General features: G+C 41.9%; 1 protein-coding gene across 1 annotated transcript in view; it reads left to right on the top strand.

Annotated features, from left to right (window-relative positions):
- Positions 1–23046, top strand: part of OSMR (oncostatin M receptor) — a 107237-nt gene extending 84191 nt beyond the window's left edge. The window contains exons 12-18 of the mRNA XM_082264846.1: positions 1583–1762; positions 2263–2364; positions 7876–8055; positions 9563–9724; positions 10125–10218; positions 10303–10375; positions 22311–23046. Of these exons, the coding sequence (XP_082120972.1) occupies positions 1583–1762; positions 2263–2364; positions 7876–8055; positions 9563–9724; positions 10125–10218; positions 10303–10375; positions 22311–22811 (1292 nt within the window). The 3' untranslated portion in view covers positions 22812–23046. The remainder of the gene's footprint in view (positions 1–1582; positions 1763–2262; positions 2365–7875; positions 8056–9562; positions 9725–10124; positions 10219–10302; positions 10376–22310) is intronic.
- The last annotated feature ends 2596 nt before the right edge of the window (positions 23047–25642 follow it).

Below are 25642 nucleotides of genomic sequence, written 5' to 3' on the forward strand. Positions count from 1 at the left end.
GGCAGGTTGATTGTACCTAAGTCAATCCATCAATCAACTTGGGTACAACCAGGATGCCAGAATTGTACATGTAATTATTGCCAATCACTGTGCTCTCCAGGCAAGGACGGCTCCTCGCAACCCCCTACCCCCACACCCAGGAAACACAAAGCTCCACGGAAGGGATTCCCCCATCAACACTGACTGTGTTGATGGGGGAATTAAGCTATTGTTTTCCTGCAACCAAAGAAAATTACATCATTTATAGCTGGCTTAAATTACCAGATAAAACCTTGCAATTTAGTGATGTTCACTTGTTTCCAACACCTTTGGGTGTGCCAAAGTCCCCCTTCTGTGTGCTATGGTTTCACCAATTGGCTGCTACGTTACTACTGTGTCCTGTAGTAGCATAGAGACCAGTGGGATGAACCATGGCACCCAGCAAGGGGTACATTATCTGACCCACACAGAAATGTTGGAAGCAATGGCATTTGTAGCTCTGCAAGAGAACGAAGACTTGAAGTCACATCTCCTTTTTCAAAGTGTTTCTATTCTATATACTTAGACAGTTACTAAGAGACAGTTTTGCTTTACATTAGAAGGTACAAAAAAGGAATAATGAGCTACTTTACTTAAAAAAAATATATATTTGCGCTATGAGGCAAGCAAAAAAAAGTATTGTTCCATTTCATATTGTTTAACTTGCCTCCTAAACCAAGGCTTTTCATCAGGGAACATCCAAAGCCATAAAGAGATCTATTGTTACTCAAGCTGCCCAAACACTGAGCAGTAGAGAGGAGATGAATCTCCCCAACTGTTTGTCCTGTAGCACCAACGTATTTCAGTGTTATCCAATGAGGACAATAAAGAATCGGCTAATTTTATGGGAAAGAAAAAAAAAAAAGAATCGGCTAAACATTTCCAGAGAGCTTTGTCCATGATGGTTGTTCAGGCTGGAAAATGTTTGAGCCCCCCCACTGCGCAGTGGGGTAACACCAGCGGTGTATTTAGGTTTTGTGCTGCCCTAGGCCTGACTAAACTTGTGCACCCCCTAATTTACATATGACCCACCCCTTCCTGTAAAGGCCATGCCCTTTACGGTTTACGACCCGCCCTGTCATCTGTGAACCACAGACCACAAGTGCCCATCAGCGTAGCCTCATCAGTGCCGCCTCATTACTGCCCATCAGTGCAGCCTCATCACTGACCGCTTCATGGGGGTGCCAGACCGATTTGCCTCCTGGACTCTGCCCTCTGGCCCAATCCACCCCATAAGACTGGCACTATATTAAAAGTGTAGCGCAAGCCGGCGGAGACCCTTTTCGTGCGGGAACCGGGAGGAGGCTGTTTTTGTGCAGGGTTAAGCTTTTTTGCTGCCCCCCCCCCCCTGCAAAGTGCCGCCCTAGGCCTGGGCCTTGTTGGCCTAGGCCAAGATACAGCACTGGGTAACACTGTACCCCAAATACAGAGCCCAGTGCAGAACTTTGGTTCTGTATTTGGGGTACAATTTTACCTTCATCTAGCTAGCCCAGAGTTAATCTGTTTGCTGCTGTTTTTATATTCTTTTTACCAAATAGTGGATTTTCTTGTGCTCTGCTCGTAGGCAATAAAGTGAACACAGAACAGACACAAGGCAAAGATGGGGAGATCAATGTAATGTGGAAACCAGTGCCTTCTATGCGTGGATATGTAGTAGAGTGGTGCAACTCTCCCAGGTCTCTACACTGTGATCTTCAATGGAAAAAGTACAATTCTAGCATCCACAGAGATGTCATTCATTCTGGTAAGAATTTAAAAAATATTTGTGTTAGTAAAGCTCAATTGAAGTCACAGAAATAAATAGGCGTCATACTAAGGAGTGTAATTTTCATACTCTTAACTCCATTTTCCTGTTACAGCACTTGTTTAGGGTGTCTAAATACTAAATAGGCACTCTGCAAAAACAAAAAGCTGATCAGACACTTTCCCTTCCCTTTTCTGCAATACATGTTTATTTGGGGGCACTTGTGTTGAAGGGTGTGGCTATTACTCAGCTCTGCTAGCATAGAACACTGCACAGTGAAAACACAAAGCAGCACTTTCACTGAGATACAAAAGTATTTAGGCATTTTCTAGAAAAATAGGAGTCACAAGAAAAAAGTTATGCAACTTCCATTGAGCTTTAAATGCTGATTTTCGAAAATTGAATTCACTTTTCTCAGTCATTAGGGTTAACAGAAGCTTGATATTCAGAGTGTGGTTGACAAAGTGATAGAGGTTTATGGCTCTGTTTTCTTTTCTCAGCATCATTTCAGCCTGGGGTTAGATATGATTTTCAAATTTATGGATCTAAAGAAGATGGGGAGCACTTACTGGGGAAACTGACTGGGTATACCGAGGAATTGGGTAAGTAAAAGAATATTGGGCGTAGCTATGTATACCCACCAAAGAGCAGTGCAGTAAAATGGTAGCCCAACAGATTCAGTTTTTATTAGTTTGGAGCGGTGGAGTAAATTATTGATGTCTGATTGCTTGCTGTGGGTCACTGCCCTTTTTCAGCTGTGCTTTTCTCATTAAATGGTCACTCCACCCAAAAAATATATTGAATGTGTAGGAGGAATCTGGAAGGCTGCCAGTATGTTCCTATACCTCGTGAGGGCTTCAGCAATGAAATATTTAAGCTGGAGTTTCCACATCTACAATCTTTCTCAATCTCTTTACCTAATAATTAAAACAATAAATAAATTAAATATTCAGTAGAGCAATAGACTCTCCCTTGTAAGAACCACACAGCTGATGGGTGGAGCTGGGAACTCAGCAGCACTGATCAGATACCAGCAAGTATATGCACAAAACTTTATACAGCTTATTGAGCACCCCAGTAGCCCTGAAGCTCTTTTGCAGAAAAAAATTTAAGTAGAATTCAAGGCAAAACTATTTTTTTTTTTTTTAGGATAGAGTAATATTTCATATTTTTGGCCATCTGTGTCCCATTGTGGAGATTTCCCTTTACTCCCTGTCCCATAGTCACTGCAGGAAGTGAGAGGAAATCCCTCCAAATTGAGGGAATCCCTGGTTGTTACCAGGATCACCAGGACTAGTGTCTAAATTGGAAGATGTCCCTTCTATTCCTGTTCTGGTGACAACCCAAAATTAGGCATTTTGTTTTTTTTGCTGATAACGGTAAACAGGCAAAACAGAGAGGGTAAATCTCCCTAATGGGGGCACTGACAGCAGTAAAAACCTACCAGGCATTCCAATTCCTCTCCACTCTGTCCAAGATTTTTTAAAAAAGTTTTGCCTTTAGTTCTACCTTAACCACTTAAGCCCCGGAAGATTTTACCCCCTTCCTGACCAGGGCCTATTTTGCGATTCGGCACTGCGTGAATTTAACGGACAATTGCGCGGTCGTGCGACGCTGTACCCAAACTAATTTGACGTCCTTTTTTCCCCACAAACAGAGCTTTCTTTTGGTGGTATTTGATCACCTGTGCGATTTTTTGATCATGCTCTATAAACAATAAATCTATAAAACATTTTTTTATATGAAATTCCCCAAAAAAAAAATGTAAAAATCAAAATTTTTTAACATTTTAGGCCAATTTGTTTTATGCTACATATGTTTGGTAAAAAAAAAAAAAAGCGTATTTTGATTGGTTTGCGCAAAAAGTTATTGCGTTTACTAACAAAGGGAAAGATTTTTGTCATTTTTGTTGTTTTTTTTTTTTTTAACGAGTAATGGCGGCGATCTGTGTTTTTTTTTTTTGCAGGACTGCGACATTGCGGCGGACAGATCGGACCCTTGACTGACATTTTTGACACTTTTGGGGTTACCAGTGACATTACTACAGTAATCAGTGCTATACATATGCACTGTTACTGTAAAAATGACACTGGCAGTGAAGGTGTTAACTTTATTTGAGAGGGAGGGGTTAAGTGTGTCCCTAGGGGCGTGATTCTTACTGTGATTGGATGTGGCTTGAGCTGTAACAGCACAGATCAACGGTCCTACATAGCAGGACCGAATGATCTGTGCTGTTACACAGGGGAGACTGACAGGCGGCTTTGTTTACATTAGCCGCCTGTCTTTCTCCCGCTGTAACCGACGATCGCGAGTGACCGGCGGACCCGATGTCACTCGCGCGGGGGGGTCTGTGATTGAGCAGGAGCGCGCCTCCGGCGGCGTGCGCTCGCTCCCTAGACCCTCACAGGCTAGCAACGTAGACCTACGTCGATTTGCCTGTGAGGGGCTGACTGCCGACGTAAATCGTCGTTAGGCAGTCGGCAAGTGGTTAAGGACTACACCCCCCTCCGCAATCCTACCACCCAATTGGTTCCTCAAAGTGCTAAATTGCCTAAATGTCCAATAGGGAGTTTCAAGATTTAAGAGGGTGCAGCTTTCTCTGCAATGATTGATATATGCACATGAGAGTTTCCCGAGCTCCAGTACCTTAGGACACTTAAGAAGCTGCGTTAAGGTACAATCAGATCCCTGTGGGCATTGTGTTTCTTTTATGATGGTGGTTTTGGGACATTTAGGTAACAAAGTATTTACTTAAAATGGTTGTAAACCTCAGACATGAAAAGTGAACAAAGCATATCCCTCTAAAGTGTGTACTTGTCTCAATCTCAATTAAGAGTACTAAGTGTCATTTGTGTCTGCTGCTTCATTCCTCCGCTATCTCCATGAGTCACTTCTGACATGTTTTCTTGACACCAAGAGATAAAAAGTTGACAGAGGAGGAAGTTCCAGCACACAGCCTGTGATTGGCTGCCTCAGCTCTTGTTTCTGTGTGAAGGGGGGGGGGTCTCTTCCCTCCAATCAGCTCTCAGAGCTCTCCTCACTGAGCTCTCAGCCCCTTTTTTGTGACAGCTCAGACAAGCTTTATAAGTTCTAGACTTCAAACAGCTGTAGAGAGCAGAAGGCTGCAGATAAACAGGTATAACTTATGTGAAGGAATTTTTTTAAATCTCCAGCTATCACTTGAAGCCAGTTATTTTACTGGGTATGTGGGAGGGTTTACAATCACTTTAAGCTGTTCACCTGTAGTCATACCTTTCATCAGTAATGACAGCAGATCTAGTAACTATCCAGTTTCAATGTATAGTATTTATCTTTATTTTAGCTTGGTGCTGTTTATATCAAAGTATCTTATGTTTCAAAGGGCACAATGCTTGCAGTGTGCAGTAAATGCATCAATTGCCATTGTACCCATGGTATGGTTTGTTGCTGCTCAGTTTTTGGTTAAGACATGCTCATTTTTTTCTTATGTTTAATAAGTAGTAAGAAAGCTAGGAGCAATGTGGGCCAAATCTGCTAACCTCATCTCTTTTCTAAGCCCCTTCTTTCATTGTATGCCTTGCACCAAAACTCTTTTTTTTTTTTTTTTTTTGGTGGAGGATGCGGGCAGCACCAAAACTCTTTTCATAGTTGCTTCCCCTGACCACAAAGACAGTAATAGGAAACAATCTAATTGTGGTCCTCATTTATCACTAGTTATTGGTATAGTTTTTCACTGAGAGCACAAGAGGACCTTCATTGTCTGTCCCTTTGCAAGGTTTAATATGATTGATGGCTCTGGCCCAAACGATGAGAGCTTTTAATAAAGAAAGACTTTTCTTAAGGCTCGTACACACTATAAGAAAATAGGGCAAGAATTTTCATCCAGAGAACTTTCGTACAATTTTCGTATAGTGTGTACACAACTTTCTACAGCCGATTTCGACCTTCTGAATGAATATTTTCGAAGGGACAAGCTCCAAAATTGTTCTCGTATGGGAACAGAACTAATGGTTTTCGCTTAATATGTACAATTTTCGTATGATTTCCGGATGAGAAAAATCCGAAAACGAAAGACTGCGAATATTTAGAAACAATAAACAACAAAAAAAGCCTTTGTCCTACAAGAACTTTCCTACAAATTGTCTTTCGTCGGTTCCGATTTGCTGTGAAACTAGGAAAATTGGACGATCATTCACCCGATTTTATTATAGTGTGTACCCCACTTTAGAGGAGTAGCAACCACATCTAGTCACAGAGATGAGTTTAGGGTCTTTAGTCACAAGTACCCAGGACAGCTGCCACCTTCCAGCAGACACGGTCCAGTGAGTGAGAAAGCACCTTTCTAAACCAGATCCCTTGTGGTGAGGTTCTGCAATCGGCTCCAAGCAAAGTCCATCCAGGCCCTAAGCCCTGACTCTACCGAGGCCTCTAGAGAGGCTGAACAGTCTGTATGCTGCCTGAGGGCAGCAACTCGTCTAGCTCTGGAACCCTCCTTGGAAGAGGAAGCACAGCTCTTCAGTGTTCAGACTATTTACCCTTATTCCAGCCCCCTTTGCAACACTTCTCTCCAGGGATTGGCTGGAACTTGATAAATATTCATGCTGGTTATTTTTTTTAATCTCCCACTCTAGGCTTCACACAAAGGCAGGGGGAAGCAGTCAAATTCCCAGCTTGTGAATCCTGAACAGATCAGGCCAAACAATCACTACTCCCTGCATTACAGAAGGAGTTCAAACAATAAATTTAGCTGACATACAAAAGCTAAGAGGGTACTACACATATACACTTTCCAAACATGTACATGAATCTAATAATACAAATGGAGCAAGAAAAGCTAAACCGCTGAAATAGATCACAATTCTTACTCACCCAGCGCTAAGCAATAATAAATGGTAAAATCGGTTAAAATGTTAAAATCTACCTAAAACGGTCACAGCTGCTGCTATAAAACAGAATAATCAAATCAAGGTGCAATAGATTCACTCTACAATGTAAATAAATAAATCTAAAACACTAGCAGCGCTATACTATGCATGTCACAAATAAATGCATATACCGTAAGTATAAATACAAAGGTAAAAGACCGCTTGCATGCATATGAAAGTCCCAGCTGAGAATTGATCACAGTCCAGAATGGATGTAAAACTTATAAGAGGAAGGGTGTGAAGGATTCCTAAAGCACCCCGTAAACCTCCACCATCAAGACGTGCTCTCTGTCAAAATGGACACTCACCAGACTGCTGCGAAAGACAAGCCTGTATGTCTCAGACAGATCTCAGTTCATTGGACACCATATCAGCTGCACTGCGGTTACGAATCAGAATCCAACCTCCATATGTACTCCCCTCACCATAGCCGTGTCATGCAACAATACAAATGAAGCGGGGACACATAACGTAACTCTGTATATTTATTGCAAACACAAAGATAAAACACTGTCCCCTGCTCCCATCCAAATCCTACTCACAGGAGTAGATGTAATGAAGGCATTACAAATGCATTAAGCATGCTGTAAACCCACCGCTGCTATCCATGCTGCTAGGTACCGTAGCTGTCCGGAGCTCGTATCGTGGCTTGGCGTGGCGTCTATCGTTACTATGGCGACCACATACTCACGCCCTGCCGTGTTTTGTCACCACGGACTTCAACTGAGGGCGCGAGGACGCGCCACAGTCAGCCAATGTTATACCCCCTTGGGCGCAGGCGCAGATGTTCGCGCTCCGTATTACATCCAGTCTGGACTGTGATCAATTCTCAGCTGGGACTTTCATATGCATGCAAGCGGTCTTTTACTTATGTATTTATACTATATTTATACTTATATGCATTTATTTGTGACATGCATAGTATAGCGCTGCTAGTGTTTTAGATTTATTTATTTACATTGTAGAGTGAATCTATTGCACCTTAATTTGATGTACATGAATCTGTTGCAACTTCTGCAATTTGTCACATTAATGTGAGCTAACCCAATCTGTAATCTACAACACTCTTTATGAATTCCAGGGTGTGTGGGTTATACCCAAGTGGATGAAGTGTGTCCCTGAGGGTTGCAGGCACTAAATAGTTTGCAAACCGACCTTTGTATATGATGTATCACACATGTGTAGTAAGTAAACCACATTATGTTATAGTGTCTTCAAAGAAGCCAAAAGTAAGAACTACGAAGATCGATGCCAATTCTCTGACTCTGGACTGGTCTCCTTATCCAACCGATGAGACTCAAGAAGGCTTTGTAAAGGGCTACACCATCTATGTGAAAACCTTAGGAAGTAACTGTGAACTGGATGCATCTAATGATCACATTAATTTAGGTAAATTGCCGATGGGGTCTACATTCAGTCATTCACAGAAAATTCTGTTTAATATAGCGAAAATACATGTGTTTTGTAGTAATATTTACTAAAAATTCTTTCAAATGTAAAGGAGATAGTCAGTCTAAATAGGGTTTTTTTTTTTTTTTTCTTAATTAAATCTAGAGCTTTAGTTTAAAACGTATACCTATCGAGATGTGATTTTTTTTTATTTTAAAATAACTTTATTGAACATTGTGCACAAACATTACAGAGTCCAGAGCAGAAGTGCCCACAGTATACAGAATTCTCAAAGATACAGTCACGGTACAATACTGAAAGGCATTAAGGCAAAAAATGACCCTGAAACCAGCAAGGCCAACAACCAACAATTAAAACCAACAGAGTATGTAGCATTTATATCTCACTCCCTATAGTTTATTCACTTCAGAAGGAGAGAGTCACCATCCCTTACATCCCACCAGCCACCAATCTATCCAGGAGCAGGTCTACCGGGGCCAGACCGGGCACCGCCAACCATGGAGCCCATAATTTATCAAATTTACTCGGGTTGCCCCTATGATGATAGATATATTTCTTCAATCTTAGCATGTCACCCAATCCATTCCTTGACAGTAGGGGGTCAGGGGAAATCCAGGGACGCAGTATCAGTTTCCTAGCCTGAAACAGCGCTTTAGCGATAGCCTGTTTAGTAATCTCAGGGGTAGGCACTTAAGATGTGATTTTTTGATTCTCACTGGGAACTGTTGGGTCAACTAAACACTGGCTTTCAAGCCTCAATTGGGTCCATGAGAGTAGATTTCTCGCCCCTGTAAATGCCATACTTTTACGAGTTACATGTTGATGTATATCTAAAGCCAACACTTTTTTTAAGTTTTGGGTGGAATTGGGAAAGATTAGAGGTTCTGTCAGGTATTTATTGCTGTCTGCATTCATACTGGGGAGGTTCATGCTCCCTTTTGTCTTGGTGACTGTTGTCACTGGTATAGAAGGTGATAGCAAACCCAAAATTTTAAGGTTGTATATGTTAGTGTTTCACATCACAGCCCCCCTTCATGTCAGACACACATCATGTCAGAGGTCCCCCTTTCACATAAGAGTTTAAAATAAGAGACTCCCATCACATAATTCCCCCTATATATCAGAATCCCTCCATCACAAAGTCAGAAAGCCCCATCACAACAAAGCCCCCCCCCTCCCCCCATCAGTCTCCTCAACACAGTGTTCTTTTTACATCAGCCTGGATCCAGGTCAAACTGAGTCTCGTGTCGGCAGCACCCTGGGGAAACCAAATGGCACCACTGGCTTATGTTATTTTAGTTCAATGAGTCAAAGCATGGAAGAAAGTGGGTTAATATGACAGCCAAGCAACAAGCGTTTTCAGGAGAGCTCAGTAATGAAAGCCCACAGGTTTCTCTGATGACAGGTTTTAATTAGTCGGTGTGAAAAGGATTGAAGGATATAACAAAACTGAACTTATAATCTAATATCTCAATACTTTTTACAGATGGTCTGGATGTTTGCATATTTTTCATTAAAGACCCAAAAATAATGACTGCTTCCATCCGCCCACTAAAACCAAATACAGAATATCAAGTGGCAGTTGTGGCTGTTACAGGTGGGGGTGAAACTGACAAAGAATTTATTAAAGCTTCCACACAATCTGATGGTGAGTATGTCTAAGTCATAGTTACAGGACCACTGTCAAGAAAAAGTTGTGCATACTTTATATGTGTAATGATAATATGCAGCATATGAATTTCTCTTATGTCTGACCTAAAATATACATTTTACCATTAATAACAATCCAGAGAAAGACATAAAATGGTATAAGATGTGCAGTTACAGTGCAACTGGTGGCCATACAGAGCATACATGTGCATGTTCAGCTTCAGGAGCAACCAATGGCGTCTAGCCAGAAAATCGAACCTGCCCAATCAGCTGTTTTCCCAAAAATATACACATTATGACCATTAGTCGCACTGAGCAATAGCCTGTGGGTAGTTTTGAAACAGTCCATTGACTTGTTTCAGACTTATTGATTAAAATAACCCTTGTTTCTTTTCTAGCGGGAGCAATGATCATGTCCATCCTCCTACCTGTGATTATAGTGTCAGTGCTGGGGGTCATACTACTCATTGCAGGATGCTGGAAGAGGGCATGGTGAGTGCTTATTGGGTCTATAGAATGCAGTACATACACAAGTCCTTTTCAACTTTAGTAACTATTTATATATGTTTTTTGCAGGTTGAAAGAGACATGTTATCCCAATATTCCTAAACCTAATAAGAGCAAGGCTATCTCCATCAGTTCAGCAAAGGTAATTGACCTAAACTATTTGGCTCTCTTTAACCACTTCAGCCCCAGCAGATTTTACCCCCTTAATGACCAGGATATTTTTTGCGATAAGGCACTACATTGCTTTAACAAAAAATACTTATTACGAAATATATGATTGCGCTAAACTAAAAACACTGTGATAATGATAAAGTGCAAAGATGTGTACAAATATGTAGTGATACAATAAAAAGTGCACATTCAATAAACTGACTAAGTCAATTAAACCATATCATATTAAAGAGGTTGTAAACCCCCCCAAATTTTTTTTTTCTTTTTGCAACCTGCAAGAGAAACACATAATGAGCTAGTATGCATCGCATACTAGCTCATTATGAAATACTTACCTTAGAACGAGCCCCCGCCGTGCCGTCCGCTTACCTGTATGACGGGCAACATGTCCAGTCACCCGTCTTCCGGGATCGCAGCATCCGGCCACATCTGATTGGCCGGAGCCGCGGTGACGTCACTCCCGCGCACGCGCGCGGGAGCCGACGTTCACGGCACGGAGCTCTGAAGGAACGGCACGAGCGGCTGTTCCTTCAGAGCGCATTCGCCAGTGACGTCACTGGCTGCATTTAAGGTAAATATCTCCTAAACGGTACATGTTTAGGAGATATTTACAGTACCTATAGGTAAGCCTTATCATAGGCTTACCTATAGGTACAAGTTACAGAGGAGGGTTTACTTCCTCTTTAAAGTGTCCATAAAGCAGTCCATATTGAGTAGCAGCGAATATCCAAATATTGGTAAACACTTGATAAACTTTATGTCTGGCACTATACACCTCCACCAATTCACCCAGAGTGTATATGTGCTTACCAGAAGCTGTGGACCCCTTATTATAGGGGGTCTAATACACGGATAAAATCACAAGCACCAGACATCAGAAGGAGGCACCTTCTCCCCGTATTCACTGATGATCCCAATATGTTAACCCGGGCAATGGGCTTCCAAACAACATATCCAGGGAGAAAACAAAAATGGGCTCGATAGTAAAGTACGTTTAAGCAAAAGAGTTTATTAAGAGATGGGTGCACTTACATTTTGTAGGTAAAATCAGAGCATATAGTCATATAATGCGGTCTCCGGTTCACGCCTTCCGTGTTCCACGAGCGTGTTACCAGGAGCCGGAAGTGAGGTTGGCGCAGTCACAGGTCCTTGCGTCCCGACGCGTTTCGTAAGCACGCCGGCTTACGTCATCATTGCTTTAACTGACAATTGCGACGCTGTACCCTAATAAAATGTATGTCAGTTTTTTCCCCACAAATGGAGCTTTCTTTTGGTATTTGAACACCTGTGCGATTTTTTTTTTTTTTTGCTCCATAAACAGAAAAAGACAGACAATTAAGAAAAAAAAAAAACGATTTTTTACTTTTTGCTATAAAACACATCCAATAAAAAAAATGGAAAAAATCGAATTTCTTTATCAGTTTAAGCTAATTTTATTCTGCTACATATTTTTGGTAAAAAAATCCCAAAAAGCATATAATAGTTGGTTTGCGCAAAAGTTATAGCATTTACAAGCTATGGGATAGATTTGTGGTTTTTTTTTTTTTTTTTTTTAGTAATCGCAGTGATCAGCAATTGTTAGCAGGACTGCGACATTGCGCCGGACAAATCTAACACTAAGCGACACTTTTTGGGGACCAGTGACACCAATACAGTAATCAGTGCTAAATATGATGCACTGTTACTGTATAAATGACACTGACAGGGAAGGGGTTAATCAAGGGGCGATCAAGGGGTTAAGTCGGCTCCTAGGGAGTGCTTGCTTACTGTAGGGGGACTGGACTGACTGCAGGAAGAGAGAAATCTGTGTTCCTGATTAGTAGGAACACACAATCTCTCTCTTCCTGTCTGACAGAACAGCGGTCTGCCTTGTTTACATAGGCAGACCGCCGTTTTCATTCTCCTGAACAATCGTGCGGCCACCGGACCCCCTGATTGCTTCCCTATGTGTCCAATCACAGTGGGAGCACAGCTCCAGTTGCACGCGTGCACCCCCTAGAGCTCTTTAACAGAATCACGTACAGGTATGTGATTTTTGCGCTTAAGGGCCGTCCTGCCGCAGTAAATGTACGTGGGGCGGTCCTTAAGTGGTTAAAGGATGATCAATTCACTTTTAAAAAATAATGATAAATGCACATTTTTTTGTGCATTTATATTCTTTGGAGCCTTTAAAGCTCCAAAGGAGACCTGCATGGCATCAGTGGTCTGCTGATCACTGGTGCCATGCAGGTCTCCTGCAGATCTGTCAGTGTATCTGTGTGCCCGTATATCCTGTACAGACAGGCAGACTCAATGAACTACCACAGCGCTCCACAGTGCCATGTTAGGTCATTGACAACTACAAGTTGACATCCGCAAAGAACGTTGGGACTTGTAGTTCATTTCTACACAGAGCTCTGTGCAGGGCTGTCTTTAACGCAGGGCAAAAAGGGCAGCTGCCCCGGGCCCAGTTAATGCCGTGGGGCCCAAAACATCTGCCCCTTCAGCCCATGCTGCCTGCAAATAGTTGATGTGTATTCCGGGGGGGGGGGGGGGGCCTAAAAAATGTTTGCCCAGGGTCCAATGAATATTAAAGACGGCCCTGGCTCTGTATGAATGACGTGGTTGTGTGGGCAAAGCCCCGCACAGCGGCACTGATTTAAAAAAAAAAAACCCGACAGATAGCTAGTACAGGAAACTTATCCCTGTACTGCTGCCACAGGGAGGGGGAAGGGGGTGGAGGAGAGGGAGCGGCTGCCGCACTGGGAACATGTTACATATTCCACCCTAAAAACCGGTGGAACATCTAACATGTTCCCGAAGGTGAACTTATCCTTTAATAAGGGCGCGCGCACCAGGCAGAGGTTATAAGCAAAGCAAATTCTCAATAATTAAGTGATTTGTTGCAGCATAAATGTGAAGCAGAGCTCGGACTGTGTGAGATTCATATAATAGAAAGGTGTAAGAACAATACTTGCAAAAGTATTGGTAAACTATAGTAGGTAGATTATTGTAGGAATTTTTGGGCCATTTTCAGTAAGTCCCCATAAGGATGAGATAATGCAAGGATCGAAATACCCATTAATGAATTAAAATATGTTTTCTCTTGTTTAGATATATTTACTTTGTCTGAGCCTGACACGTCTGCTTGAGTGTCAGAGACAGAGGTCACCTGAAGTCTGATGGTTGCCGATTTGTCTACTGATGGCACCGCCTCCCAACTCGGCAAAGTACCAAATTATAGAGTCCTGTGGTTGTCTACATTCCTCCCGACTATGTAGCTCTGTTATTTGTGCTTGGAGATGGGGGGCTGGGTAAAAAGTCGAGTACTTTACAGAAGCAGTGAGTGACAGGACTTTAGGTTTTCTGCCAGATTGTCAAACAGTTTTTTTGCAACCACTTCAATACCGGGCACTTTCACCCAGTGCTTTAAGTGGCCCAAAAGAGGTGCCGGTACTCTATTATAGCAGTGTTTGTCAACTCCGGTCCTCAGGGCACACTAACAGGCCAGGTTTGCAAGAAAACTGAAATACATCACAGGTGATCTCATTTGCTGCTGAGTGATTGCAGTATTCTAGTCTGCATCTCCCCAAGGTAATACTTAAAATCTGGCCTGTTAGTGTGCCCTGAGGACTGGAGTTGAGAAACACTGTATTATAGCCTATAAATTTTGTCCCCCCCCCCACCCCACCCCACATCAGGGTTCCCACAGAGCACCCCCCCCTGGTCTGGGCTGGGACTCCGGAGCAGGGGGACTCACTGGTGGTGACTGGTCTGGCTCTGGAGTGGGAAATATTCTTGGGGGGGCAATTGAGGGCGCAGATTTCCAAAATGAGCGTACTGGTACGCTAAGGCGCACGGAGAGGTGGCGTTATGCTCAAGAGCCATATTTGGAAGTGGCGGTACTGAGTACCAGTGCATACCGGCCCACTTAAAGCACTGCTTTCACCCTCTTCCTGCCCAGACCAATTTTTAGCTTTTAGCGCTGTCACATTTTGAATGATAATTGCGCGGTCATGCAACGCTGTACCCAAACAACGTTTTTATTATTTTTTTCCGACAAATAGAGCTTTCTTTTGGTGGTATTTGATCACCTCTGGGTTTTTTATTTTTTGCTAAATAAAAAAAAGACTGAAAATTTTGAAAAAAAAAAGAAAAGTTTTTCTTTGTTTACGTTAAAAATGTTGTAAATAAGTAAGTTTTCTCCTGCACTGATAGTCACTGATGAGGTTGCACTAATATGTAACACTGATGGGCACTGATACAGTATGCAGCACTAATGGGCACTTATAGGTGGCACTGATGGGAACTGATGGGTGGCACTGATAGATGGCACTAAAAGGCAGCACTGATGAGGAGGCACTGACAGGCATTACTAATGGGCACTGATTGGAATCCCTAATAGGCACTGATTGGCATCTTTAATGAGCACTGATTGGCATCCCTGGTGGGCTCTAGTGAGCATCCCTGATGGGTCTGCACAGATAATCAATGTGCTGATTATCAGAGCAGACCCCCAGTCAGGAGAGGCGCCAATCGGCTCTCCTCTACTCGCGCCTTTTCAGGGCGAATGGAGGAAAGCCGATAAACAGCACTTCCTGGTTACGATGTGACCAGCTGTGATTGGTCACAGCTGATCATATGGAAAAGAGCCTACGTCATAGGCTCTTTACCGGGATCGGAGATGCGGTGGTGTCAGAGTGATACACCGCACCACCGATCGCCACTCTGCGCGCCCTCACGAGCGACTTATCCTGCTGGACGTCATATGATGCCCAGACAGGATAACTTAACCACTTTGCGGCCGTCATTCTGCTAAGTGGTTAAACCACAGGGTCTGTCAACAGGCTGTGGCCTTCTGTCAAGGGACAAATGCAGCTTGCTTTCAGGTTCATTCTGCTTGCATTTGATATCAGTTTCAGACAAATCCGAGAGAGATTTCGGTCTGGGACATGTACAGTCACGATTTGGGTCTGGGACATGTACAGTCACGATTTGGGTCTGGGACATGTACAGTCACGATTTGGGTCTGGGACATGTACAGTCACGATTTCGGTCTGGGACATGGACAGTTACGATTTCGGTCTGGGACATGTACAGTCACGATTTGGGTCACGATTTCGGTCTGGGACAGGTACAGTCACGATTTCGGTCTGGGACATGGACAGTCACGATTTCGGTCTGGGACATGTACAGTCACGATTTCGGTCTGGGACATGGACAGTTACGATTTCGGTCTGGGACATGTACAGTCACGATTTGGGTCACGATTTCGGTCTGGGACAGGTACAGTCACGATTTCGGTCTGGGACATGGACAGTTACGATTTCGGTCTGGGACATGTACAGTCACGATTTGGGTCACGATTTCGGTCTGGGACATGGACAGTCGACTGCTGGTGGCAACACCTATTGTTTTTTTTTTTATCAATTCTTTTCTTAAAGTGTTTGTAAACTTTAGATATGAAATATGAACCGAGAATATCTCTCTATAGTGTGTACGTGTCTTAAATAAGAGCTCCAAGTGTCATATCAGTCTGCGGTTTAGTTCCTCTGCTATCAGTATGCGTCCTTCTGACAAGTTTTCCAGACACCAGGAAAAAAAAGGTGATGGGGGAGGCTATTTGAGAGTCTCAGCTCTGTTCCTGTGTGAAAGGGGGTGTGTTCCTTCCCTCCAATCAGCTTACAGAGCTCTCCTCACCCAGCTCTGCGGAGTGTAATTTCAGTTCCCTGCCACCTGTTTTTCTGAAAGCTTAGACAAGCTTTATAAATTCTGTACTTTGAATGGCTGTAGAGAAGAGAAAACTGCAGATAAACAGGTACAACTTATGTAGGAGAATTTGTTTAATCTCTGTGTATCATCTGAGGCCAGTCACTTTACTTTGTATATGTACAGTGGGGAAAATAATTATTTGATCCCCTGCAGATTTTTAAGTTTGCCCACTTACAAAGAAATATAGGGTCTATCATTTTTATCATAGGAGTATTTTAAAATTACTTTAAAGTACTTGGTGGAGAAATCCTTGTTGGCAAGCACAGAGGTAGGATGTTTCTTGTAGTTGGTTATCAGGTTTGCACACATCTCAGGAGGGACTTTGGTCCACTCTTCTTTACAGATCTTCTCTAAATCCTTAAGGTTTCTTGGCTGTCTCTTGGTAACTCAAAGTTTCAGCTCCCTTCATAAATCTTCTATAGGATTAAAATCTGGAGACTGGCTAGGCCACTCCATGACCTTTAATGTGCTTTTTCTTGAGCCCCTACTGTGTTGCCTTGGCGATATATTTTGGGTCATTGTCATGCTGGAAGACCCATCCACAACCAATCTCCAGTGTTTCCATCCAAGATTTTACAATACATGGCCCCTCAATGCAGCAAAGTCGGTCTGTACCTTTAGAAACAGCCCCAAAGCATCATGTTTCCACTTCTGTGCTTGCCTGTAGGGATGGTGTTATTAGAGTCATAGTCAGCATTTTTCTTCCTCCAAACACAGCGAGTCGAGTTAATGCCAAAGAGCCCAATTTTGGTCTCAACTGACCACAGCACTTTCTCCTAATCCCTCTCTGAATCATTTGGATGTTCATTGGCAAATTTCAGATGGGCCTGTACATGTGCCTTCTTGAGGAGTGAGACCTTGCAGGCGCTACAGGATTTCAATCCATGGCGGCGTAATGTTTTACCAATGATTTGTTTGGTGACTGTGATCATTCACAAGTTCATTCTTTGTAGTTCTAGGCTGATCCCTCACTTTTCTCATGATCATCCTTACCCCATGAGGCAAAACCATGAATGGAGCTCCAGACTGAAGGTGATTGATGTTTTTTTTGTATTTCCTCCATTTGCAAATAATCATCTCAACACCTCAAGCTTCTTGCTGATGGTCCTAAAGGCCCCTCCTGCCATGTGCAGGTCTACAATCTTGTCCTGGACATCCTTTGACAGCTCTTTGGTCTTGCCCATGATAGGGAGGCTTGAATGGAAGAAAGCGATTCTGTGGACAGGTGTCTCTTATACACAATGAGTTGTCGTTAGTAGCACCTCCCTAAACTGACAGAACTAATCTGTGTACCACATTAGCACATACTGTAGCCAGTCTATAGGAAGCAGAATTATTGTTGGCTGGTAGGGGATCAAATACTTATTTTACTCACTGAACTGCAACTCAATTTATAACATTTGTATCATGTGTTTGTTTTCTTGGATTTTTGATTGATATTCTGTCTCTATCATTTAACCACTTGCCGACCGCCGCAAGTAAATATACTGAGGTGGTCAGCCCCGGCCAGGCAAAGTGACGTATATATACGTCACTAGCCTGTCACCGGCTTGTGAGCCAATAGCGGGCAGGCGCGCGCCCGCCGCGGCTCGTTCACCAAGCAGTCAGTGCGTGTGACCGGTGGACCCGATGTCCGCCGGTCACTCGCCGATCGTCGGTAGAGAGGGAGAAAGGCAGGCGGCTGATGTAAACAAGCCGCCTGTCATTCTCCCCTGTGTAAAAATGGAGATCAGACGGTTCTACTATGTAGAACCGTTGATCTCTGTTTTTGCAATAGTAGACATGTCCCATCACAGTTAAAAACACGCCCCTAGGACACACTTAACCCCTCCCTCTCCAATGCAGTTAACCCCTTCCCTGCCAGTGTCATTTTTACAGTAACAATGCATATGTATAGCACTGATTACTGCAGTAATGTCACTGGTAGCCCCAAAAGTGTCAAAAATGTCAGTCAAGGGTCCGATCTGTCCCCCGCAATGTCGCAGTCCCGCAAAAAAAAAAAAAACGCAGATCGCCGCCATTACTCGTTAAAAAAAAAAACACCAAAAATGACAAAAATCTTTCCCTAGTAAACGCGATAACTTTTGCGCAAACCAATCAAAATATGCTTTTTGCGATTTTTTTTACCAAACATATGTAGCATAAAACAAATTGGCTGAAAATGTTAAAAAATTTTGATTTTTAAATTTTTTTGGGAATTTCATATAAAAAAATGTGAAAAATTGTTATTATTGTTATTTTTGCAAAATTTACGCTATTTTTTTGTTTATAGCGCATGTTTAAAAAATCGCACAGGTGATCAAATACCACCAAAAGAAAGCTCTGTTTGTGGGAAAAAAAGGACGTCAAATTCGTTTAGGTACATCGTCGCACGACCGCGCAATTGTCCATTAAAGTCACGCAGTAAAAAATCGCAAAAAAACCCCTGGTCAGGAAGGGGGTAAAATCTTCCGGGGCTTAAGTGGTTAAAATACACCTATGATATAAATGATGCAGGCAAACTTACAAAATCTGCAGGGGATCAAATAATTATTTTCCCCACTGTAAGTGCCGGTTCACATTTGTGCGATCACAGAGATAGCATGTAATTCGCAGCGCACTGCTCCTAAAATTACATGCGATCTCTGTGCGGTGCAAATTCAGCCATACAGTTTGTATGGCTGAATTCGCACTGCAATCACACTAAACACGCACAGGACCGTTTTTTTTTTTTGGTCCGCAACAGAATCGGATCGCATGGTGGTTCACACTAGTGCAATCTGATTCTGTGCGAACTTACAGATCACACTGCGATATACGATCTGATCTGGGGGTGTTGTTAACTTTTAATTGAGGCGTCATTGTCAGCATTCCAGTACTACAAGGAAGGAATGCAAATAGAAATGTAAAAATGCAAAACCATATAAAAATACAATCAGGGCAACTAAAATTGACCACGAAATGCACATAGCGGAGGAGAGAAAAATAAATCCCAAGAAAGGTTTTAAATATATCAACAGTAAAAAAGCAAGGTCAGAGCATATTGACCCCATAAAGGATGAGGATGGGAGGTTGGTTATAATGACAAGGAGAAAGCAACTGTACTTAATGCTTTCTTCGCCACAGTTTTTACACAGGAAAAAGAGGAAGTGTAACAACATCTGTATTGTTAGTAACATGTCGCAGGATGTGCCTTGTGGCTAACAAAAGCTGATGATCAGAAAAGACTAGAAAAGCTAAACAAAAACAAATCACCAGGATCAGAGGCTTACACCCGAGAGTCCTCAGAGAACTCAGGGTATAGCCAAACCGCTACTCTTAATTAATTTTGATGGACAGCATAATGACAGGAATGGTACCTGCTGATTGACCAATATTCAAAAAAGGGCCAAAACATTTACTTGGGAACTACAGGCCAGTCAGTCTAACATCCATAGTATGTAAACTATTGGAGGGGATGTTAAGGGACTATATCCAGGAATTTGTTGATGAAAACAGTATCATTAGTAGTAATCAGCATGGGTTTATGAAAGGTCATTCTTGCCAAACCAATCTATTGACATTCCATGAGGAAGTGAGCTGCCATCTAGATAAGGGAAGACTGGTGGATGTAGTGTATCTCGATTTTGCAAAAGAATTTGATAAAGTTCCTCATAAATGCTTAATTCACATAGGGTTTGTACAAGGATAACTGGTTACAGGGGCGTGTCCAGAGGATGGTGATAAATAGCGAATACTCAGATTGGTCTTGAGTTGTATGCGGGGTACCCCAAGGCTCTGTCCTGGGACCAATTCTGTTTAATTTTTTTCATAAAGAATATAGAGGTTGGTATAAAAAGCTCAATCTCAGTGTTTGCTGATGACACAAAGCTAAGTAGGGAAATAACTTCACAGCAAGATATAGAAACTTTACAAAATGACCTCTGGGGTAATCCAAAATGGAGAAAGATCTGAGGGTCCCAGCAGATCACAGATTCAGCAATGACATGCAATGCCAAGCTGCAGCAAGCAAAGCTAGCAGAATATTAGCATGCATAAAAAAGATAATTTACTCCAGAGATAAAACTATAATCATGCCACTTTATAAAACTTTGGTTTGGCCACATCTGTAGTATTCCATCTAATTCTGGTCACTGATCCTCAGGAGGGAGGTGCATGAACTGGAGAGAGTTCAGAGAAGGGCAACAAAGTTAATAAAGGGACTGGAGGACCTCAGTTATGAGGTACTACTACAAGCACTTAACCTTTTTTCTCTGGAGAAGAGGGAGGATAGCAATATGATAGCAATATGCAAATACCTCAATGGTGATATTTGCATAGGGATAAAACTATTCAGTCTCAGGGAGTGTAAGAAGACCCGATGCCACTTGACGAAACTGGAGGAGAAGCGGTATAACCTTAAAGTGCATAAGGGGTTTTTCACTGTCAAGGTGTAAGAATGTGGAATTCACTTCCACAAATGGTGGTGTCAGCAGGAGGTTTTGATAGTTTTTTTTTTAAAAAAACTCTTGGACGTGTATCTTAGCGAGCACAGTATACAGGGATATGGGAAATGATTATGAACACATACACCTACACAGGATGAACTGGTGTCTTTGTTCAACCTTACCAACTATGTAACATACAGTTTAATTCTGTGTAATTTGAATACTATAATAATGTCACTATAATACTTCTCTCTCCCCTCCACCCCACTATTCTCCATAGAAATGGAAAACATTGAACCTGTTTGTACAAAGTTTTTTTTTTCTTGTTTTTTTACTCAAATCTTTGCATACAAATACAAAAATACTAGTAACCATACATCGGAAAATACCCAAAATGGCACCATAGCGCTTGAGTCAGTTGTATTGCTTGTAAGTATCTCACTATATATAGGTAGCCTAAGAGGCTTTTTTGAGTGGTCTGCTAAATACAGAGGGGTTGCTTTACTAAAACTGGAGTGCACAAAATCTGGTGCAGCTGTGCATGGCAGCCAATCAGCTTCTACCTTCAGCTTGTTCAATGAAGCTTTGGCAGAAAAAAAAACCTGGAAGCTGATTGGTTTATATACAGAGCTGCACCAGATTTTGCACTTTCCAGTTTTGATAAATCAACCCACAGTCTGGATTATCAACATTGGCATCCAAAACAGCACATATTAGGATCATTTCATTTTTGTATAGAAGATTTTCTTGATGCAGTGTGTAACGGAACCGCGACCCCACAGTGCGCTTGTGTGCTTCCGCCAGAATACCACTTCTTTCAGTCTTGAACATAGGTATCAGATATTCTAGCCGCCCCCATACAAAATTAGCTGAGATTAGCTTGTATAAGATCTGGAACATTTATTGAACAAACTCACACGGACTATATACCACACACAGGTCAGGTGAGCCAGATTACATTATCCTATGCAAATGACATTGTATACAGAAACATAATTAACCTGAGCTATTTACCTAGCCATCTGGACAGAAACAATAGGTGAGTTAATTAACAATGGGACAGACATGCTTAGCAGAAAACACATCACACCTCAATACACAAACAATAGCAAAACCACCAGTAACAGACTGTCCATCTCTTACATTGAAGAGCATGGAACAGAGGCCAATGTGACCAGCTCTTTCAATGAACATGTTCAGAATCAAACAGACCAGGAATAGTCTTCATATATTTCTTAAGAGATATTGTTGATAAATATTACTGTCCCATTTGAAGTAATCCAAACCATATTCTCAGTATCCATTAGGTAGCTGTCCATCATTTTCTTGGTCACCCTGTGCCCCTAATAAACACAGAGTGACTTACACATAAGAGGGGCCTAGGGAGCGGAGAGAGGGATTTATCAACCTCTCTAAGGTAAGCTGGGTTCCACGGGCCCCCCAAACCAAAGTGACTCCCGTCACCCCGGGCCCCCCAACCAAAGTGACTCCCGTCACACCGGGCCCCCCAAACCAAAGTGACTCCCGTCACACCGGGCCCCCGAAACCAAAGTGACTCCCGTCACACAGTAGTCTTAACATGGTTAATATTGTGACAAAATGTAAATATGATTCTATGGGAGGGCTGTTTCTGCTGATGACAAACAGGGAAAAGCCATCTCTTTGTACCTGTCATCTGTAGGCACAGACGTACATCTACTAATGGTAAATCTGGCTGGGTTATAAGATGCATTTTTTTTTGTTTAACAGGGACCAACATGCATCGATGTCCTACCAGACAGTGTTACTCAGAAGGTGGAACGTGTTTATGTCGTGGAAAAGTCAAACGTTGGTCATAACCTGAAAGAAAACAGTGACAAGCAACCAGAAGTGATGTATTCCACCATCCAGAGACCTTCAAATACTACCACTACAGAAGCCTCTGGTGACATGTACTTTGCTGAAAGCATTGAAAATGAAAGCCCTCTTAATCAAACAGAAGAGATTCTATACAAAGCACAGTCACCCACCTACCTAGAGTTCTTCAATGAGAACTACATTGTGACTTCAGATGACTCATATGAGGAGAGTTTTGGATACAGACCTCAGATAGGATCCTCCCAGTTATATCAATCTTCTTGTGAGGATCCAAGTGGTCACTCACAGGATACAGTCTTGGAGTCAGGACATCATTTAAGTCTTTCTGCCATTGAAAATGAGCCAGTGAGTCCAACGTCTGTAAACTCTACTTCATTCATACTCAAAGATTGATGGATTCCGCCATACTTTGCAACAGGAACGATCATGTCTGTGCAGCTAATTCAATTCTTTGGACATGGACATTCAGTACAGATACAGAACAAAATGAATTGCTGGCATTAAGGAAAATACTTCATACACTGATAGAAGAAATGTAAAAAACATGAGCTCTCTGTATTGTAAGGAAAAAAAAAAGAGACTGGACTTGCACTATTGATGAAAAGACTTTTAGTGCTCTGAGATATTACTACCTGTGTTCTCAGGTATTTTTACTGCCCTTTATCTTATTAAAAAGCAATTTTGTGAATCCAACCCCAGATTTAGGAGCATTGGAAGCGCAACACACCATGCTGCTGTACTTCGAATGAAGATCACACAAAAAGGGGGCTGTTTGATGTAGTAGAATGCGCATCATACCGCCCCCTACTGCCGGCTCACTAGAACCTGGAACAGAGAGCTTACTTCACAGGAAACCACTGTGGTTTACTGTGTGGGAAGTGTGAACTAGTCCTTATGTGTGAGGTGTGTTACTTTCACCAGGTGAAAACAGAAGGCAAAAAGCCTAAAAAAAAAGAAAACAAATGCAGCCACCACATCTAATGAGTGGTAAGCTTCAATATATTACATTTTTGGTTTAACCACTGGCTGATTGCTCACAGTAATATTACTGCGGCAGTGCGGCTCCCCTGGGTCCAGTCACTTAGCACTACGTAACTGGAGGGGAAGGGGTTTCGGCGGCGTGCTCCCACTGTGTTTAGACACAGCGGGAGTCGGGCCGGGGGGAGGCCTTCCTCCCCCAATCGTCCGGGAAACGGAGAGAAGATCCGCCTGCTTATGTAAACAAAGCAGGCGGATCTTGTCAGCGTCAGGCAGGAAGAGATCAGTAGATTCAGCATAGCTGAAACTGCGATCTCTGTCTCTGTCACAGGACCCCCTCCCCCCAGTCAGTAAGCATTAGGCATACATTTAACCCCTTGATCACCCCAGTATTAACTCCTTCCCTGCCAGTGTCATTATTACAGTAACAGTGCATATTTTTAGCACTGATTACTGTAGTAATGTCACTGGTCCCCCCCAAAAGTGTCAAAAATGTCAGTTATGGGTCCGATCTGTGCACCGCAATGTCGCAGTCCCGCAAAAAATCGCAGATCGCCGCCATTACTAGTAAAAAAAAAAAAAATGACAAATCTTTCCCGTAGTTAGTAGACACAATAACTTTTGCGCAAACCAATCAAAATAAGCTTATTGCGATTTTTTTTTTCACCAAAAATATGTAGCAGAGAACAAATTGGCCGAAAATGTTAAAACCTTTAGATTTTTACATTTTTTTTTTGACAATGTCATATAGAAGAATGTGAAAAATATTGTTTTTTTTTTATTTCAAAATTGTCATTTTTTTTTGTTTATAGCGCAAAAAATAAAAATCGCACAAGTAACCAAATACCACCAAAAGAAAGCTCTATTTGTGGGAAAAAAAGGACGTAAATTTTGTTTGGGTACAGCGTCGCACAACCGCGCAATTGTCCATTAAAATAACGCAGTGCTAAATTACAAAATAGGGCCTGGTCAGAAAGGTGGCAAATCTTTCCAGAGCTAAAGTGGTTAATATTGCTTTAATCTCTTCTGAGACTTATAGATTTTACTTTCAAATATCCTGGCTGTGTTTCATGCCAGAAAATAGCCCCTCATTAGCCCCAATTGGTTAATTTTTTTTTTTTTTCTCTATAAAAAACAAAAAGACAGTGGAGGGAAAAAAAAGCTTAAAAAATTAAATGATTTAACCCTTTGCCACTTATTGTACAAATTGATGTGGCTTCAATAAAGTGAGTCATCTTCCATGGGGTTGCATATTTGCCTACATATTTTTGTGCTGGGAGTGCGCCGCATGGTGCGCTTCCAGCACAGAGATTGGGCTTACACCAAGAGCCCCAGATCTTGTACCAAGAATAGGGAACTAAAAGGCCTGGTTTCCGATCACCTGATTGTTGTGATAGCCTCTGATTGGCTATCACAGTGATCAGTCGCATTAGAGCCTGCCTTTGTGTTTTCTCCTCTGAATGGAGAGAAAGATACATTATATATCTTTTCCTCCATGCTGAAGGAGAAAAATGTAAAACAAAAGTGTGCGTAAAAAAATAAAAATAAAGTAAAAATAGCGGCTGGATCAGGGTGTGATCTAGGTAAGTGTCATGGTCGACGGCTAGTGTATTTTAGGTTGGATATTAAAAAAAAAAAAAACATTTTAAAATTGTAATTTAGGTAAGATAAAAAAGCAAAATCCGCACTATTTTTTCTGGGCCCTACTACAGGTACAGACAACAAATAACATATACATGTGGTATCGCTGCGATCATCAGAAGAATAATTTATTTTGGGTTGTTGTTTGGTGGTAGGTTATGGTAATAGCAAGAATATACATCTAAATAAAAAAATATATATTTTTCTTACTATTTTGGGACAGTTTTCCTTTGATAGAAAAAAAGTAGACATCAATTACCATTTACCACCAAATGAAAATCTAATTTGTCCTGAAAAAAAACAATATAATCCACTAAGTAGTTGCGATGATATGTACACTTTTACTAACACATTGCAAAGCGGCAAAATTGTGTTCAGGTGTTAGGATTTGTATTACCCTCAGTCATGAAGGGTTTTTAATGTTTATTTTTTTCTAATTTTTTAAACAACATTTTATATTTTTTTATGTATGTGTGGTATTATTGAGAAGTGTTTATTGCTGTTGTAAAGAGTATCTTGATAAATTTTGTTATATGTATACAATGACAATGTATATCTTATGAGGGGGTAAAGTGAAAGTCAACAAATGAAAAATACAAAAAAAA

Source organism: Pelophylax lessonae (assembly GCF_965119305.1).
Source record: "Pelophylax lessonae genome assembly, chromosome: 1".
NCBI classification, from domain to species: Eukaryota; Metazoa; Chordata; class Amphibia; order Anura; family Ranidae; genus Pelophylax; species Pelophylax lessonae.